General features: G+C 33.0%; 2 protein-coding genes across 2 annotated transcripts; both read right to left on the minus strand.

Moving 5' to 3' along the window:
• Positions 1-320: 320 nt before the first annotated feature.
• LOC124435579 (pre-mRNA-splicing factor PRP46-like) lies at positions 321-6,299 on the minus strand. The gene is made up of 3 exons (XM_046985589.1): positions 6,006-6,299; positions 5,743-5,846; positions 321-724 (listed from the first exon to the last, which is right to left on the minus strand). The coding sequence occupies exons 1-3, from the start codon at positions 6,168-6,170 to the stop codon at positions 616-618; spliced, it is 378 nt and encodes a 125-aa protein (XP_046841545.1). The 5' UTR covers positions 6,171-6,299; the 3' UTR covers positions 321-615.
• A 1,420-nt stretch (positions 6,300-7,719) lies between these two features.
• Positions 7,720-9,562, minus strand: LOC124435564. Its single transcript, XM_046985567.1, has 4 exons — positions 9,465-9,562; positions 9,095-9,391; positions 8,706-9,020; positions 7,720-8,555 (listed from the first exon to the last, which is right to left on the minus strand). The coding sequence occupies exons 1-4, from the start codon at positions 9,517-9,519 to the stop codon at positions 8,329-8,331; spliced, it is 894 nt and encodes a 297-aa protein (XP_046841523.1). The 5' UTR covers positions 9,520-9,562; the 3' UTR covers positions 7,720-8,328.
• Between the last annotated feature and the right edge of the window lie 10,863 nt (positions 9,563-20,425).

A 20,425-nucleotide genomic window follows, 5' to 3' on the forward strand; every position in this document is an offset into this window, starting at 1 on the left:
ATTCAGTCCATGCTTTCCGATACCTTCTTAAGCGTAAGGCACTAGAACGCTGCATGTTAACGTTTCGGTGGAGATTTCAGCCCCTCGCTATCCTACATGGGGATGCAAATACGTAAAAAGCTTCCGCCCATCAGACCCCGAGATCATTTGCGATAGGCTTTTCTCAAGTACGCAGGAAGAGTGTAGAAATACCTTCGCGCATATGCAGATCCTATCTCGTAAAATATTGAAGTTACGACGAATGTTTGAGAATCACTTATCAGTGTTGAAACAGGTAAGTTTTAATTGATTGGATTGTTCTTCTACTTTTTCTTCATTCGTTTTTTGTTGTATTCGAAATAAATATTTTAATAACTTTTTTCCTATTTCTTTCAACTTATGTAACGTTACAACGCAACAAATAAAACTATACTTGAAAGGTCAAATTATGCCATGCATATTAGAGTTACATCAATTACTATATGTGTATGCTAAGAAGCAGCCTTTAGTGATTTTTAGCCTTCATAAATTTAAGCATGTTCATAATGTTATTCGGAGGTTATTTTCCACTCCTAGATGTTTCTTGGTTTCATTTCAGATTTTGTTGTTTGAACGAAATATCTTATTTCCAAACGTTTAATTCCAAATATTGATGACTCCATCTCTATCAGCGGTTGCGATGCACCATTCATTGCTATCGTCATGCAGAGCAATTGTCGTAACACCTTTTATGTGAGGAGTTGTTCTGTATGTGAAATAAAATACATTTCTGAGGTAGGGTCGACTTTTGCATTCTTTAATATTAATATTGATAAGTTTATTAACTTTATTTTGCGATGTAAGAAAGGATCAAGTCGTATTAACAACAGCATGCAGAAAATCCTACTCGATACTAAAATTATTTTTAAAAATTACTGCCTTTAAGCCTGGGCCACACTATCGTCTATATTGACGAAAACGAAAACGAAACAAAATTCGTGCACGAAATGCATGCCAGACACGACGAAAAATTACAAGCATGTTTGCAAAGTCAAAACTTTTGGCCAATAAGCAAGCGGCATTTTGACGGATTAGAAAAATGGCGATCTCTAAAGAAAAGATTACTTCTTCTTAAGAAAAAGTTACTGCTTTTAAAGTTGAAAACAAGCAACAGCAAACGTCGATACTGGATTCATCCAATTAATAAACGACGTGATCGTCTTGGACTATTTAACATCTTGATTAAAGAATTACGAGAGCCTAACAATGAAAATGACACATAAAATACTTGCGAATGACGACGACAAATTTTGACTACATTTTGGATTTAATTAGACCTCACATCACTAAAGTTGGCACACATCTTAGAAAGTCTATTAGACCTGATTTATCAAAACCTCTTGCCACTCCGCCATGTTTGAGTACAAAGTCTGATATTATTAGCCAATAGTATGCGTTTTCGTGAACGAAAAAGGTCAAAAGTTCAACTCTTCTGATATGCACGAAAACGAAATTTTCGTCGAGTTTTCGTTCAAAATTTTCGTTGCGGCAGTTTTCGTTCTGATTTTCGTCGATATGGACGATAGTGTGGCCTAGGCTTTACTCACCAATACACTTTTCAGTATTTTTTCATGCTCTCTCTATATATATAGGAGTGCATGTCTCAAATTCATCGAAAGTGAAGGAAAGTTAAAACGTAGGGTAATCAAAGCAATTCTTGGGTAGCAAGCTACGTCATACTCGCCATGTTGGATGATTTTAACAAAGGATTTTCCTTATTTACAATGCTAATTTCATCCAACATCGCCAGCATTCCATTGTTCTCTTACTCTCAGGAGGATGGTTGCAACCCATCAATAAGCAAACAGTGACAGCATTTCAATAGAATAATACTGCTGAATTTCATATTAATAACTCTATTGAACTCATTAACAATTCTTTATGCATATGTATTGTATAAAGCAGAAGTGTTCATGCTCTCTAGCATTGCTAAACAATAACTACCTTCACTTGAGAATTAAGAGATACAATGACTTTGATAATTCGCCAATTGGTAATCTGTGAGTACAATAATTAAAGTTTACGCCATGCAGTCGAATACTTCATTTTGGGTTTCAATAATGACGAGGATGGGACACAGAAGCACGCTGCTGTTTTCAATTACAAACGTGTAAGTAATGTACTTTTACCGAGGCTTTGAAAGCGTTTTGTAGAAGAGGTTAATAAAGAATGCTGTAACTTAAAGACGGTACCGAATATAAAGATAAATTTTAAGTATCGTGAAAGTGTACTGACATTTAAATGTTTGATACGATGATAAGTGTGTATTGAGTATATATGACAGCTGTTGCTGCGCTTTGAGGTTTTTCTTTTACATATCGACTGTTTTTTAGTCTATAGTCGTCATATTTTTGAATAATGAGTGACTCTATACTGAACAGAGTCATTTATATATTCGCTGTGATTATCTAATATATTTGCTGCCATTGTTTGCATATTTTTTTGGGTAACTCCAACTGTTTCCTTTGCTTCAAGACAAGGTGAGATTTAAATAGGGCGTGCGAGTACTTAAAGATAATTGTATGAGCCCAAAATTCTGCTACTTAACTAGCTCCCTCGAATTCAACCATAGTCACCCCGAAATCCCGATGTAATTTCCCTGAAATCCAGTTACAATACTAAGCCCTTAATAACCGAGCTTGAGGTCTTTATGGAGAAATATCGGACTGATGTCTTCTAGTACAGACCGAGCCCGTAGGGAGGTTTATAGAAAAGACAAAGGTCTTATATTCACGTCCTTGCTGTTTTTACGGGTTGGCTTTCACTTTTCTAGTTTTCGTCCATAAAAAATTAATCGTTTCAAATTGTATCGTCTGGATAGTTTAACTGTTCCAAGTGTTTTTCCTTCGAATCACATTCGTAAGTAGTTTTTTGTTTCGTTTATTTTGCGTTTTGCTCTGCTTTACGAAGTTTGTTCACATTTGACAGTAAAACTATGTGTTTCGGACCATGGTCGATTACGGGAAAATAATGGACTGGCAAAAATGTTTCTCAGCCAATCAAAGCGCGCCATGTTTCCGGAAGTGACGCTTGCCATATAATAATCAATTAAAGTCTTCTATTAGTCCAGTCAATCTACGACCAAAAACACTCTAACCTTGAACATATTTCCACAAAAGAAATTCCAACTGATTTTGGTATATTTGATATCCCTTTGCAACATATTGAAAGTCCCACAAAATCCTAGCACGGCAACATCGTGTAAATTACGTTTTATTTGAGGCATTTGGATTGAAAATCTGAGCGACATGGAAACGAGGCTCAAAATTAATGTTTTAGATTTTATCCTTTTAGAACACTTAGTAAAGCACAAATATAAATATTATAGATTAAAACAAGTGGATAATGATATTTTGTAAATTAATTAATATTTTGTCCTTTATTTACGTCAAAATGCTGATCTTGCTGTTTTGGGTACTAATTTTCGCTGACTTGGTAGTTTTAGACAAACGCGTGTTTGAAGTACGTTTGTTTACGTATATTTTGCACGTGTTTAGATGGATATTTATTATATTTAATGTGACTTCCCTTTCAATACTTCAAATTGAAGCTTTGGCTCATTATTGGCATCAAAATGTGACGTTTCTTTGTTCTCCTCAAGGTAAGCAAAATAGATAACTTGAAGACAATGAGTTTATGAATGTATTATTTAATTGCTATTACATTTTACAATTTACAAAATACAATGTTTACATTTATAATTACCAAATACAATGTTTGCATTATAATACCGCGTTCAAAGCCATAGATACATTAGGGCTGTAAAATATCGCATAAACCAGTAAATAAAACCAGGCTTTTTTGTGTTGTCGAACACTATTTTGCTTGTGAATCATTATAGGATGGATCAAATTCTGCGTCAGTACTGTGCAATATGTAAAGAATCAATTGTGAACAAAGGGTGGCTCTAACATCTAAAGGAATAGATGGTATAAACCGAGCTAGTAAAGAAAGAGGCGATACAGTTGACGTCCGTAAAGGTGACAGCGTTCACATAGCATGTAGGAAACGATACACAAATCCATCATATATTTCTAAATCGCTACGTCAGAAGGAAGAGCGTCATCCCGTACCAAGAACCCTTCGCTCACAAAGTTCAGTTCAGTTCGATTTCAGAAGAGATTGCTTGTTTTGCGGAAATGAAATTAATCAAGAACAAGAGCGCAAAAGGGGGCGTGTTGTTTGCACTGTTAGGACTATGGACATTCAAGACACTATCTTGAACGCTTGCAAAGTGAGATGCGATGACTGGGCCAAGTCCGTAAAATCAAGGATCCAAAGTGTGCATGACCTACCGGCAGCTGACGCAATGTATCATCATCTATGCAGTACAAACTTCAGGACAAAATGAGAATTCCAGCACCATTTAATGACCAATCACCGCTCAAAAGCGCAAATCAGGACGACCAATCAACAACACTGCCAACGATGCATTTTAAAGGTAGCTCAATATTTAGAAAACATTGATGACCAAGTTACTGTATTAGATTTAATAAAAGATGGAGGAGTATTTGGCGGAGTCCGCGACTGATAGTACCACATATAGCAACCGCTACATGAAAGAAAAGATTCTAGAGCACTTTGGGGATAATGTGATTATCACAAATCAACCAGGCATGCCAAGTATTGTGACATTCAGAAGAACTGCTACGTCTATACTAGAGGAATTCCACATGCAGCAGAAAGAAAATTCCAATCCTGAAGATGAGAAACTGAATGTTATAAGAGCAGCAGCAAAACTTTTACGTAGTGACATAAAATGTATTGAAACACCAAGCGACATATATCCGTTAATCGACAGTGACATTGACAAAAATCTTGAATTCTTACCCCCAACACTTCAGCTTCTTCTTAATCAACTGTTTTCAGGAAAAGACACTTCTCGGAAAGTAGCTTTTGTTGGTCAAGAGATTATGCAGTCAACTCGTCATCATGCTTTGCTTGCACCTTTACAGATTGGAATGGGTGTTTTACTCCATCACAGCTTTGCCTCGCGTTTTTTAATAGACACGCTTAATCATGCTGGTTTCTGTTCGTCATATGAAGAAGTCCTCTCATTCAAACGAAATGCAGCCGTAAGCCAAGGGACTAATCCCGGATTATAATGGTGAGTTTACACAGTATGGTTTGGATAACCTCGACCATAATCTCCGAACTATCGACGGGCATGGTACATTTCACGGTACAGGACCTTTCGGTCGTTGAAGACTTAACATGATTTTTAATAGCCACGCTGCAGATTTATATAATCAAATATGATATTCGTTAGGTCAAAGCAGTGTTATTTTGTAATTTTGTTTATAGCCTCGTTTTCATGTCATAATTTCACAGAAAACATTATTTTACGAAGTTGCCGGCCTCAGATCATGTGGGACTTTTAATATGTTGTTCTGTACATGAAAAGAAAGATATTTTTGAAGAGTGAGCTTTTGTGGGAATTAGTTCAAGGTTCAACCATAAATCTACTGGACTATATATGCTTTTTTGCTTAACTCGTATTCTTACTGCACTGGAAATCCCGATGTAATTTCTCTTAAATCCAGTTACAATACTCGTATATAATAATCAATTAAAGTCTTCTAAATGCTTTTTCTGTTTAACTCGTAGTCTTACTGCACTGGTTGATCAGTTCTTCAAAAACGTCAGTTTTACGATCATGTCTTTTTGATTGAATGTCGGAACGAGTGCCTCAAAACCTCAATAAATCATTTCATTTTTACAAACCTTCGTTTAGGCACACAATTATCTGTCATCGTAGCCCAAAGTGTGATTTTGTTGTCTTCAAACAGCCCAATAACTACCATTCCGTCTTGTGTTATAGCTATGTTCTGTAAAATAAAGTTCACTAAATTTGTCATCTGTTTTTTCGCATATGAAACACATAAGCAAAAACTTTGAATTTTGCGTTTAGATTCCACCATTTTTCTCGGCATTAAATATCAACATTACAGAAGTAGTAATTTACGTGTTTATTGCAGGATATATACCTGAATCTCTCTACCATTGTCAGCTTCCAAGACCTTCTCTACCACATAAGATGTTGTGTTCCACACTCTCACAAAATTTCCTGGACCTGATATACTCATCATGTGACATTCTAGAGGTGAGTAACACAGTCTCTTGACAGCCCCTACAGAGTCGTCTAGTATCATTGCACATGCGCCAGTCTCTGTCTGCCATATTTTAATTGTTGTGTCGTGGGAAGCGCTCGCTAAATAATGACCGTCGGGAGAAAATTTTATATCGTTAACGGCATCGCGATGTCCTTTGGCTAGAAAGTGCTTTTCACTATATTTTTTTCATTCCAAAAATATAATCTCCAGCAATATAAAAACTTCAGCTTACTATACAGTAGACTATTCATTTAAGAAGCAACGAGAGATTTATTGATTACTATAACACATGCAAATAATGAATAATACGCGACCATAATTAATAATTCTTAACTTGCTTGTGGTTATCATTTGTTGTGATTGGCAAATTATAGATACATTCCTAAGTCATTTATCACTAACCAATTCAGTCAAAATACTGTCTAGCTCTTCAGAATTGAGACAATTAAACGACTTTTTCACCTTCAATGCGAGACAGGTCAAGTGAGTTTGACGTTTTATACAACATTTTAAAAATGCAACAAAGTTAAATTTGTTTGATGATTCGGCGTCATTCTTGTGTGTCATTTATTAATTCGTTGAGGTCAGAAACGGTCCATTCCTTTGCTTTATTTTTGAATTGCAAAAAATTTAAAAATCGTCCGCCATATTAACATTTTGCACGTGTTATTCTTTGGTAATCAGCATAAAATTAGCAATGATTTAGGTACTGATCTATTTATTTGATGACCAACCATTTATATAAAATTTAAATCAACTTCAATGAAACTCAAAATAACTATGTTTTAAACATATAATTAAATAATTTATGAAGGAAAATATGATATTTATAACTCAAAAGAGAAAGGAGAAGATAGTTATGATTCTTATGAAATAATTTTCTGTTGCGCAATAGCTAATATTTTTTAAGAACGGCCAGTATTTTCCCATTGGTCCCAGGGCCCTACTCTGGCTTCGTGACGCACGCCACTGATACGCTGGACATAATACGGAATATCGGCTACGTTAATTGCGGTGAAAGTAACAAACGTTTTATCTACAAAAATAACGATTTTCTTGACACTACCTTTGCAAATAAAATGTTGTTTGTTCCCTAAAACACTTGAATTGATTTGGTCATTATTGCATTTGGTTCAGTTATTATCCAAGATTTTATCTATTTACTCTTTGTACTTAAAGTAGTCTATTCATGCTTGAGTTAGTCCACAATCAAAGAAAAGAAAACGCGGTTATATAAACACATTCTCGTGCATGAAAGGTAACCAAAGTTTCAACTGGTTCTTTTGACTTTACCAAATTTACTTTTCTAATCTAATTGGACGTTCTTTGTTATAATAGTCAGCCTAATCCATAAACTTATCACTGAAAAGGAAAGCTCTTGAAATGATGATCTGCCAACTGGCTTGATCATTCCTTTGGTCTTAATATTCTGGTTTACGAGGAAAAAAGGCTTTTAAAAACCTTCTTCAGTGGATGCCCACAAGATGAGCAAGCTGAGATAGATGAGTAAAAAAGTTGCTAGAATATGCAACAACAAAACTTGCCCATTTTACTGCTCTCAGAACACGTCAACTTTCATCACATTCAATAATAATCATGAATTCCAGTTTAATATCAATAAAGAAAATTTAATTTATTTAAAAATATCTAGTATAAATGTTGATTTGGCAGAAATTAGTGCAAATGTTATACAGCTTTTAGAATATTATCCAATTATTAGAATATTACGATCACAGTTTCTGCTGAAAACAATTCATACACTTTAATAGCGTTGCGTGGATTGTCATGAGTTGTACGTCATTCATCTTGTCGCACAACACAATGTTCAGCCATTTCTTGCTTTCACCGCCGTCGGAAGGTCTAAGTAAGAATGGAGGGGGGGATCTGAAAATTCAAATATCTTAGAGTCTCGAAACATCCTTCCACTGAAAGTAACCGCACCATTAAATTAGCCAACTTTTTAAAATTGAAATAGCCCGGGCAGCTTATTATTTCGAGACTCTACGGTATGTGACTTTCTCCTAGAAGATTTGGGGAAAAGCTGGGGCTTGTTAAATTTTCACAACAATTTTGAAAATTACTGAAAGGGGGTTGCAGCCTGCCCAAACCCCACAGCTTCCGATGGGCCTGGTTTCAGATGCTTTATTCATTCATGTCTTTGTTTTTAGCAGAAATGTGACACAAAAACTACTGATACTTAAACCATTTCTATCATAGTCTGCTGTCTTCTTACGCAGTCTTTACACTCTTCATTCTTTCCACAACTCTTTATAGAATACATTATTCCTTTCTTACGATGACACAGATTACAGTCCAGAATGAGTATTGAGATGAGGACAGTCGAGAGAATGAAGGCAACTAACATCAATTTAGGTGATGTGATGTAAACAAATAACCCTTTATTTAGCACCTGGGGTCGACTTTCTGTAGAAAAATTTTATGGAAATAAGATCATGAAGCAAATCGTAAAACATGATTATTTTGCAATTTTTCTCAAATGTTGTGCACATCTAATTACACACATTACGCTTTTTGGTTAATTCTTTCAATCAATCATAATTGAAAATTTTTTACCTGGATCACTGCAAATGTTATTGGAATGTTGACTTTTATGGACTTTTGTATTCCAAAAATTGCACGATGAGTGTTTCCTGACAAGTTCATAAAGGGTTGAACCATCTAGGGTTTGTGTTTGGATGCTCTCTGTGTCGTTTGTTGCTTTGCAACCAGGCAAGCATTCATTGAATGGGATAAAAAGAAATTTTAACTCAACATTTGTATATTCACTGTGCAGATGAAAACGAGGTTGTAGATGCTTGCAATAGTCATTACATGTTCTCACGTTTGGCGGATTGTATTTTACTTTTGTTGTAAATTCTGTTTCGTTAACTGTAAACACAAAAGGAAAGGCGTTTCAAATTTAGATCTCAGTTTAAATTTCAATTAAATTCAGAAGTCCTTACTTTCGTTTGAAGATAGATTCTTGTGTTGATCGAAGTTCAAAGCTGTTAACTTTGTACTCATGTAACAAGAAGTGTGATTATATACAACATATTTATAAAATTTTGTGTAGTTTTTTAAATCAGGAACGACGATCTCGACTTCTGTCAATGTCATAGGTTGGGGCCAACATAATGGACATGTAGGAATTTTATCTTTTTCCATGATACATCTTTGAACTTTAACATAATATGGCTCCCTGTCCTTGGGGATGTCAGTGAAGTTTTCATTATAAATTGAAACAACTTCTTGCTCGAGGACTATAAATATAGAAAATGAATATTAACGTTAACTTTTTTTCATCGTGATTCAAATCATTACTTATTTTTGTACCTGTTTCATCGATAGTAGCATTGTTCTTTGTTCTACTATGCACATTCTTGCTCATGAACACCACACATATTATACATGTATATTTGAAGTTGTTAAAGATACCTAAAAAAGACAAAGATTGTTTTTCAGAAAATTCATCGTTTTATGCTCATTACTGCACACGCGAACTGCTCATTTTATGAAGCATTTATTTTATCGTGAAAAAATACAAGGGATGTTGGGTTATGGTGTATTGTTTCAGTAAATCATTCAATTATATTATTAACAAAATAAATTCATTAATCGTAGAATTATGTCATCAAACAAAAATGTCAACACTAATGAAAGTATCTTTAACTCTCTTATTTATAAGAAATTCATTAAATAATTTTCTTGAAGACTAAATTTATGCATTTCCTCCATCATTAATAAACATGCATTCCTCACCCATTTCTTCTGCTTTTACCAGCTGATTTCTCAAAGATATCTTTTACAATGTCAGGTGTATTGTCTCTCTTATAATTCACAACTTAGCTTCGCTTTTATAAATGATGAGTTCTGAAAAGTCTTTTTATACTCTCTAATTTCAATAGCATGGTTTTATAAACCTCAAAAATTTAAGATTTTAACCACAATTGAGATGGAAATTAGTATTCAAAGACATCCTATATTTTGATAAGTACTATGAATATATTTGAACGGAATGTCATTCATATGTAATCATTATGTAGGTACTCTCATTTAATTGTTTATTTACTATACAATCAATGTTTATTCATCCCTGAACCATTGAAGATGACTCGTCAAATCTCTGTAATCAACCAGTTTTATATTGAAGTATTTTATGTCGTTATTAATTTATAAACTGGCACTTGAAATGTTAAGATTTCTTACTCTTAAACCATTGTTTGCTTCACTTAATTAAGTTACTGTAAAATTCAAATCATAAAGAAGAATCTGAAAGCGTGGGCCAATAGCATACTTATTCTTTCATTATGCTCTCATATTCTGCACTATGGTCAGGCTGGCCTATCCTCTCAACTTGCTTAAAAAGTAAATATTTACACTGTTAATCATGTCTCTCAATTAAACGATCCTACGTCGGCACATTATATTTTGACGTAAACATTACAGAATTATCAGTTTATCATGTTTTGTGAGTAATATGAAATGGGAAGAATTTACAGATATAATGAATTGTCGAAATGCCAAGTTACATAGCTATTTAATTGAGATGTAATTGTTGATTTGCTGCTGGCAAATTCCGGGGTAAATTTTTCTTTTTGATTGTTTTTATATAGCCGGGCAACAAAGATGTGTCAAATTGTTTACGTGGCTATATTTTTAAAATAGGAAGAGCAAACACGCATTGTAGCGCTTGTTGTAGATTTTGATAATTTTTGTTTGTCATAGATTATGGTGTGCTACGGTGGCTATATATCCAGTTAACTATTTGCATTGTTACAAAATTTTAAAGCTACATTTATATAATTTTTTTTCATTACTACAGCTAAATACGATTGGATATGTATTTTTTTTTGACAATAGTGCATTCTTTGTTCAAAAGATGAACTCCATGACTTGTTCGAGAACATAAAATTATTTGATAGCTATATAGAATTGCAAATTAGTTAGTTACTTTAAAAAAAAACAACTCGTCTGTTTTTGGAAATAAGTAATAAGTAATTCAGGCAGCTCATTGCTCTCAAATTATTGCAAAGTCAGCTTTGACGCAATTCAATTCCAATGATGTTGTAGGGAAATCACATTTCAGAAATCTATTACTGTGTATATAGCCTGTACGGGAAGAGTTTAAAGTGACTGCACAATATTGCAAAGTCAGATTTGAATTGAGGCAATTGCATGAGTTCCAATGACGTTTTAGGGAAATTACATTTTTTTTATAAAACAAAGACTTTATTGTGGCCACGAACTTTAACTTTGCTCTCATTAACGTATTTGTCTTGGTGAACGACAATTTAAGTAGTTCTTAAGAACTGTAGAAAACTGAAATGAAGATAGTTATAAAATTATGGTGCAGTTTGACGAAATGCATCGTGTCATTTTAATTTTATGTGATATCCTCATTTTGGTGTTCAACTGTTCTTTGAGCAACTACTCAATTGTCAATCACCACGAGAAATACGCTAATCAAAGCAAGAATTAAAATATTTTCTTAAATTAAAGACAAAAGACAGCAAAGCAAAGCATTTGAGCTTTTGCAAACGACGAAGTGACAATCTATTAACTGTTAAGCGGTAGCCTAGCGGCCATCTCAAGAGTTGCATGGTCATGCTCTGTAAGTTTTTTAACACGATATCATTGTTGGTTTCCTAATGGATATTGTTTTTACAGTGAACAAACACCAAAATACATACATAGCTGTGAAGGATGCGGTTAACCTGTTATAAACGCTACCCAAAAGTTGAAGTCAATGTCGTTAATTCTTTCATGCTATGTTTTGGGTCTTGCTCTGTCAGTTGTTCAATGTTGATTTATTTACAACTTATTCAATATATACAATCAAATACTACATATTAGCATCGTTTTGTAATATGATAATTAGTTATTATAACATCGATGTACGCCGGTGGCCATTATTACACAAATAATATTCCGGTTATACATCTTCATATTTTCCATTGTTAAAGCGATTGTTTCTGTTTGTATGCAGAGGTTAAAAATATTAACTTTGCACAACTCTCTTCGTAGTTTAAGGGATTTTTTGAGACCGAAAGCAAACTGAGACTGCAGGATATTTTACTCATATATAAATCGTGTATAATATTAAACAATCACTGTCGGGCACCGTAAGATATTATTTACCACTATGTGGTTAAGCTTGTGCATACGACCTGGTTTTCATGTCTGTTCATAAGCATTTGATATTCATTTTGTCGTTTGCCGAAGAATAGACTAAGTAGTCTCCTTTAACCGCTTGCTGTCAAAAGTCTCCTTTGACCGCTTGCTGTCAGAAGAAGTTTTGTATTTTACTAAAATAAAGTTTTCTATGTAACTAATCAGATCTACACATAAATACTCGATGGGTTTTCCCTTTTTAATGTTTCGATATCATTGCTTATTTTAGTTATTTATTGCAGCATGTCTTTGATATGCATCGACCTGTATATTACAGACAATGAAAATAATATATTCGCCCACGACTGCTGTCATTCTGGGTTATTATAAGGACGAATATTGGTTGCTTTGTGTTTCGTGAGCGTCTATGGTATTCCCATTCAGTAATTCAAACCATATTAGGAGCTAAATTTGTCTCTGGCATTATAGAAATGCCTTGAAAAGATAGTTTAGCTTTACTCGTAAAATATTTTAAATTTTTAATGATTTCGTCCAAGATTTCGTGTGAACGATCGGAATGTTACTGTAACAGTCTCAGACATTCCACACGACATTCGATACATAAGAACTTGAAGATAGAAATCTAGCTATGTTATCGTAGATATTAATTCAAGCTTGACTTATACAAAGATACTCTTAACACATGTATACAATTAAACAATTATCTATTGAGCTGCTAAAAGAATAAAAATTTGTGAACTTCCTTAATTGATAATGTCATAAAGAGTGCATGATTTAAAAGAAACTGCAGGAAAACGTTTTTCGTCTGTCAGCACCAACTTTACCATAAAGCCTAGTTCATATATAGTTGTAATTGTTGTAATTATCGGTGATGAACGTTTGCAGCAATTACAACTATAAAACGCGTTGTCATTGTTATAATTGTTGTAATTTAACGCAGCAAATCGAGAGCTGTTCAAGAAGTTGAACTTGTCCAACTCTTACAACATTTACAACATAAGAAATTTACACGAACGATTATCGGCGATGCAGTTCATCTTTACTTTCGAATTCTTGTACGATAAATGATCAAATTTGATACTAGTAAGTATCACCTGAATTACAACAACTACAACTATTTATGAATAGGTAGTGTTGTAAATCATCTGCATTGTATAAAATCAGTTGGAATCCAGTAGAAAATCGTATGAAATCAACTGAATGTGCAAATCAGTTGAATGTATCAAATCAGTTGAAGGTATCAGTTTGATGAAATTACAGTAATTACAATTGTATGAAGTAATGCTTTAAACAGGCGATGACGAAATTATCTGTACTGACTCATGCCTAAACTACTACCTATGCGCGTTAGATGTCATATATGCTATATCTTGGTTAAAAGGTTTTTGCTCGAAATTTGTACAAAGGCAAGCGGGCTAAACAGACAAGTATTTTAGTAGAGCCGTTAAATTTTACCCTAAACCAAGACGAATTTGTCGTTATATCTTCCCGAGATAATCTTTTGCTGTAGATGCAAATTTTTGTGCCGTTATGTATGTATACTGCATGCATTTCTATCTGATGACATACTATGTAAAGGTATACGTAATATTAATCATTGAATATGAAGAAGACTATTTATCAATCCCCTATTAGTCTGATGATGTCTTTGGAATAAAGACAAAATATTACACAATCTGTTGTCTATAACTCCTGTATCGTTTTGATTATTAAGAAAACGAGAGGTCTGTTTTTGGAATTTGTTTTATTTTATTTTACTTAAAATTGTCTGCTTGTCCTGGCTATTAATCCCCTATATATCTTACCAAACATTGATTAAAACAAAAGAATTCCGTTGACTAACATAGGTGGGGTTTCCTTTAAAATACGCATAAATCACTCCAAAATCACAGAAACGAACTGTTGAAAATCTTAACATATTAATGTTCAATAAAATACTTTATTATAGACAACCCTATTAAAGTCTGCCATCAAAAACTTTATACTTATTAAAAAATGTTTTATTAAATCTTACAATGCTTTCCTTAAGGTGTGTAGAGTTATGGCTATTTTGAGACACGAATGACTTCTAAATAACCACGAGAGAACTAGATGAAATATTTAAGACTAAATAATGATTACCTTTTTGTTTTTTTCTTCAAACCCACTTTTACACCGCAAATTTAACTATAACACTTTTGTAAATAGGTATTTTTATTAATACGTACATTGTTAGTCACGCACGTATTGCTGCAAATGACGTTTTTTGCGTCATTGTTTCATTATCTCTTTGTATAGAGAGTTTTGTAATAACGTCATCCTTGTTTGCACGGCGGAAAACGTCTATGTATGTTGAAGTTCCAAATATTTTTGCCGACAAAATTTGTTTTTAAATCATAAGCGACTCAGCGTTCGGCAAAATAAAGTTATATAGCTCAATTCGATTTTATATTCGAAAAATACGTTCAAAAACATTATTGGTTCGGAATTTAATGAATATAAGTTTACCTAATTAATTTGCATCTAAAATGTTTGTAAACTTTTAAATATATTGTAATAGGAGCTGCAGTAATTTATTTTTTGACGTACCCCGGTCCGGCACTGTATTTATTAATAGCAAGCTAACTTGATTAGTTCTTATGACGTATATTGGCTTATATTAGAGTTACTGCAAATTAATTATCAATTAGTATTGCATGAGATCCGCGATCACAGTAGAGCTCCGCCCTACTGTGAGATAATTTTTGTCATTTTTTTTTGTAAGATTTTAAATTCATGTGCTCCATTTTTATTGTTTTAAAAAAGTATTCGCTGAAGAAATCATTATACTTAATTAAATATAAACCTGATAATTTTACAACAACTAGTTTTGACTCACCATTATTTTTCTTTCCTATATGAGCGAGCGAACAATTTCTCACAATAATTTGATTTTCTTTGGTTTGTTATTTTTTGACAGTCTTCAGCTGTTCTTGTATGTGTAAGCCGAGTACAAAGTATGAATGAATTCCGCGTCGGTTCTATTTATTTGCTCACTTTTTGTTACCTGAATCTTCCAGTTTGTCTGAAAAGGAGGAAAGTTCTTCCTTTATTCCTGAAATGCGCTGTCAGAATTAAGGATGATGTGTTTTTTATGAGCTAACCGCAAGTCAGTTTCGACGGAAATTTTCTAATGTTTTGAAAGCATTCAGTCCAAATATAAAATCTTAGGAAAAACATGTGTGGCTAATTGATTTTTTCATTTAAAAAATATTATTCACTCAAGCTTCATTCACAGTATGTTCATGTAATTTGTCACATTTTTGTTTTTTTAAATAGAGTTTGGTGGTATAGTGGTTAGTATAGTACCTGGTGTTATTACTAAGGGAAGGCAGGTCTATATAAAGAAATCTATTCTGTAAATATCTTTATTTTATTTTAAAACCCTTTCATTCTAACTTGTAATCATTTGAAAATGCCGCAAGTCAAGTAAAATTGACCATTAGCTCTAAATAGTCTTTAAAAGACGGTTCGTTTTGTTGTAATCATACATTATTTTACCAATCTGTTTTCATTGGATTCGATAATTATGTAAAAATCTTGGAGTACATATGTTTGGTGTACAATATTATATCACATTATCATACACGATATGCGCTAGGCAAGTTAATTGAGGTTATCTTAAGTACATTTTTAGTTAGTATTGTGACGTAAACTAAACAATGAAAATGGTTGCTTTTGCATGTAATTATTTATCATAACATTTCGGTTTCGCATTGTGGTTTTACTATTGTGGTCGTTTCTGAAATTATTTTTGCTTGAAACGACTGTGAACTAAAAACTAGAATTTTCATCCACAATATCGAAAATGTGATTGTTAAATGAAAGCGATTTAACTTGATGTTTTGCCAATAAGTTTGAAGAATTCTCCATGCAAACAATCGAGGTTAAACATTTTACTTAAATCTTTAACTAACTTTGAGTAATTCCTCAATCAATGATACCTGAAACTAAATTACTTTTATTGGAAATTTAGGGTGGGTAATGTGACGGGGGCGGATTTAGAGTGATGGGCGGCGCGCCCCCTGACGGAAAAAGTACCCAACAAATAGATAATATAATACAAAATGACAGGCCAGTTACAGTTTCCAAACTAATTCAAAGGGTTCGGCTTTCATAATCTCGGAATTCATGAAACATTTTATATGGTTGATTCAAATTAATTTAAACTTTCAGGTTCTTCGCATATATTCATATTTTGCCTCAAAATCACACGGTGTTTTTCATCTGTGATTATTTCCAAAATAATCGGACAAAAGCTTTAATTTTCTTTCCTTAAGACAATACTTGTATCCACAGCATCTTGTTTCACGGAAATGTGCGAGAATACAGAAGTTTCCATTTACCAAAAATTTGTACTTATCATTTACTCAACATTAAGACTCCAGACATTAGTCTCATGAAAGGTGTTTAGTTTATTTTCAAAGCCCATTCATCCAGGCTTACACAAGCTATATTTGCTCTTGAATCTTCATATTTTATAATTTGTGTTTTATAATTTCTGTAACAGAACTAAAGTACACTCATTCGATAAATATCTTCATTAACAAGATATTTGTGCGAACGTAGCATAACTTCTAAAAGTTCTTTTCTTTATACAAGTTTTCTAATAATCGTTTCATTGTGCTTCATTTGTTCCTGTCTTGTTCCAAGCAGAAATGTGAAGGAAAAACTACTGATACTTAAACCATTTCTATCATAGTTTGCTGCCTTCTTACGCAGTCTTCACACTCTTCATTCTTTCCACAACTCTTTAGAATACATTACCTTTCTTTATGACACAGATTACAGTCCAAAATGAGTATTGAGATGAGGACAGTCGAAAGAATAAAGGCAACTAACATCATTCTGGGTGATGTGATGTAGACAAATAATCCGTTGTTTAAAACGAGGGGTCGACTTTCTGTAGAGAAATTTTATGGAAATAAGATCATGAAGCAAATGTAAAATATGATTATTTTGCAATTTTCCTTAAAAGTTGTGCTCGTCTAATTACACACATTACGCTTTTTGGTTAATTTTTTCAATCATAATTGAAAATTTTTTACCTGGATCACTGCGTCTGCTATTAGAAGGTGGACTTTTATAGACTTTTGTATTCCAAAAATTGCAGGATAAGTGTTCTCTGACAACTTCATATTGGGTTGAACCATCTAGGGTTTGTGTTTTGATGTTGTTTGTGTTTTTTGTTGCTTTGCAACCAGGCAAGCATTGAGTGAATGGGATAAAGAGATAATTTAAAACAACCATTGTATGTTCACTGTGCAGATGAAAACGAGGTTGTGGATGCTTGCAATAGTCATTACATGTTCTCACGTTTGGTGGATTGTATTTTACTTTTGTTGGAAATACTGTTTCGTTAACTGTAAACACAAAAGGAAAAGCGTTTCAAATTTAGATTTAAGTTTAGATTTTAATGAAATTCAGAAGTCCTTACTTTCGTTTGAAGATAGATTCTCTTGTTGATGAAAGTTCAAGGCTGTTAAGTTTGTACCATGTAATAAGATGTGGATTATATACATATATTTGTAGAATTTGTGTCGTTTTTAAATCAGGAACGACAATCTCGACTTCTATCATCATATTTGGGGGTAACAATAATATGCACATTTAGGAATTTATCTTTTCCATGACACATCGTTGAACTTAACATAATATGGCTCCCTGTCCTTGGGAATCAGTGAAGTTTTCATTATAAATTGAAACAACTTCTTCTTTGAGGACTGAACTAAATGGGGACGTATAGAATACGTTGCCTATATCATTTCATATGTCACTTTATATTTTATTATGGTTAAAGCCTCGTTTGTTGTCTTACCTAACTCATTGTTTCCATTCACGTTTTGCTCATTTCAAAACGAACAGCATCCATAATACCCATGTATGTTTGAAGTTCTCAAAGATACCTAGGATGACAAATATTCTTTGCATAAATATCACCCAAAACACCATCTAAAATGAACTATGTCGTTTAAAATTTGTCTTCGCCAATTATAGTTTAACGGTGATTTAATATTTATGACTTCTTCATCAATATCTAAAACAAACCAATTGATGTCTGTTTGCCGAGCCATAATGTACTGCAGCGACAAATGCACATTGAAGATGATTTCAAGCCGACACATACTCTTAATTTTTATAGTAATGTAGAAACAAACACGTTTTGATTCGAATTTTTGAATGATTTACAGTAATTTTGATTATTTTTAAAATTATTTGTTGGTTTTAGTCAACAAGTTAATGCCCTGCCCCTCATATGTCTGTTGTTGCGATCACCTTGATAAAATGTTAATTAGACATTTGACTGCAGTAATTGTAGTTAAAGCAAGTTTTACTTGAGACTAGGTTAACGCATTTTTATTTTTTTATAAATGCTCTTGCTCACCCATAATGTCTGTTCTCATGTCAGCTGATTTCTATAGCTATATCTTCTACTGCTTAGCTATTCTTTTGCTGATGAATTTGATAATGCACATGCTTTGATTAGGGAAGCATTTTATACTTTCTAAGTTTCTAAATATGTTACAATGATGAATGTTGGTTAAACTGCAATTATCATAAGAACTATGTGGTAATTGTAACAAATGGTAAATATACTTTTATTTAGTAAAATTACTTTGAGACATCGAAGATGATTAATCAAAACTCAACATTTAAAACTGTTTAATAGTTGTGAATATCTTAAATTAATAACAGTCTTGATAAGTTGAGCTATTTCTTAAATGCTTGTAGCCAACAAACCGGTTATCGTTACTACAGTAACATGATTAGTACGATGTGGTTTTTTCTGGAACATAGAAATACATGATGTAGAATAAAATTGTTATTAAGGAATGTATTAGTTTGCTTTGAGATTGAGGAAGTAATTTTCTATTGCTAACATCTCTATGTTCTCAAAGTACTACAGTCAGTCGAAGTCGTTCGGTGCATAAATGTTTAGATTTGAAGTTTTAATGTCGATTTAATTTCATCGATGCTGTAGGTAAAATATATCTTAAAAATTCAATGTCAAGCACGTAGAGATTTTCAGCGAATTACGCAATGTGTTAACATAAAATGTGTTTAATTAATCTCTTGTGAAAAATTCATCGAATGTACAAACATCAAGTGTGTTAACCATAAAGTCACTTATTATAGGTGAAATTGATAAGTTTTAACTTATTGGATTGTTCTTCTACTTTCCCTCATTTCTTATTAGTTGTATTTCTAAATAAATTGTTGGATAAATTTTTTCCTGTTTCTTTCGACTTTGTTACGGAAATGTAACACTTGACTTAAACTTTTCCTAACTACTCTGGCAATTGTTATATAACTTTTATATTACGTATATAAAGCGCATCCTAATTAGTTGCCTTGATTTTTTGCCAAATGCCATGCGCATAATGTATACTACCCACGTATATTTGATGTTTTCAAGAACATCTAAGAAAGACAAAAGTCTTGCATTAAAGAAATATATACTACCCACGTATATTTGATGTTTTCAAGGACATCTAAATAAGACAGTTGCATTAAAGAAATATATATCCATCAAAACACAAGAATTAAAATTGATGTCATTTGACAAAGTCGTCGCTATCAACGAAATTAGTTGATGTTGTATTTCATATATATGAGTTCAATGAATATTTAACATAAGTCATAAACACTTGTTTGTTAAACGAGTGACTTCTCGTCTTTACTCAAGACATCTTCAGACTAATTAGGTGTCTTGAGTAAAATGTGTCTTGACTAATTAGGTGTCTTCAGACTAACTAGATGTCTTGGGTAAAGACGAAACGTCACTCAATGTTCTACAACACCAAATTGTTTATGACTATGTTTAAAATTATTTGTTGGACTCTAATATTTATATTGAGAATCCGTTTCCCGCCTGGCACTTCGTTGGCAACAATATTGATGCTGTAATATTTATTTAAGTAGTACATGAAACGAGTTTTTGGAGAGTGCGTACGTAATTAATATCCTAAACGGAGGCAATAATGCAATTAAAAATAGTTATGAAAAACACGGCAATTTTATGACCTGTGACATAAGTGGTATGTTGCAAGCTGACGATTTCAAGCTTGTCAATTGTTTATACATCATCGGTTGCCTAGAAATCACTTAACGCTTCTTTTAGAATCGATTTATCCAAATATTTT

The sequence above is a fragment of the Xenia sp. Carnegie-2017 genome, unplaced genomic scaffold (genome assembly GCF_021976095.1).
Source record: "Xenia sp. Carnegie-2017 unplaced genomic scaffold, XeniaSp_v1 HiC_scaffold_14, whole genome shotgun sequence".
NCBI classification, from domain to species: domain Eukaryota; kingdom Metazoa; phylum Cnidaria; class Anthozoa; order Malacalcyonacea; family Xeniidae; genus Xenia; species Xenia sp. Carnegie-2017.

Bases quoted from the DNA above. Each gene is read 5' to 3' on its own strand.
- LOC124435579 (XM_046985589.1), bottom strand. From the start codon at position 6,170: ATGATACTAGACGACTCTGTAGGGGCTGTCAAGAGACTGTGTTACTCA. The intron at 5,847-6,005 runs GTATATATCCTG...TTTATTTTACAG, and splicing joins ACAATGGTAGAGAGATTCAG to AACATAGCTATAACACAAGA. The intron at 725-5,742 runs GTTTGTAAAAAT...TTTCACATACAG, and splicing joins AATTGTGTGCCTAAACGAAG to AACAACTCCTCACATAAAAG.
- LOC124435564 (XM_046985567.1), bottom strand. From the start codon at position 9,519: ATGAGCAAGAATGTGCATAGTAGAACAAAGAACAATGCTACTATCGAT. The intron at 9,392-9,464 runs GTACAAAAATAA...CTATATTTATAG, and splicing joins TGCTACTATCGATGAAACAG to TCCTCGAGCAAGAAGTTGTT. The intron at 8,556-8,705 runs GTAAAAAATTTT...ATTTTTCTACAG, and splicing joins TAACATTTGCAGTGATCCAG to AAAGTCGACCCCAGGTGCTA.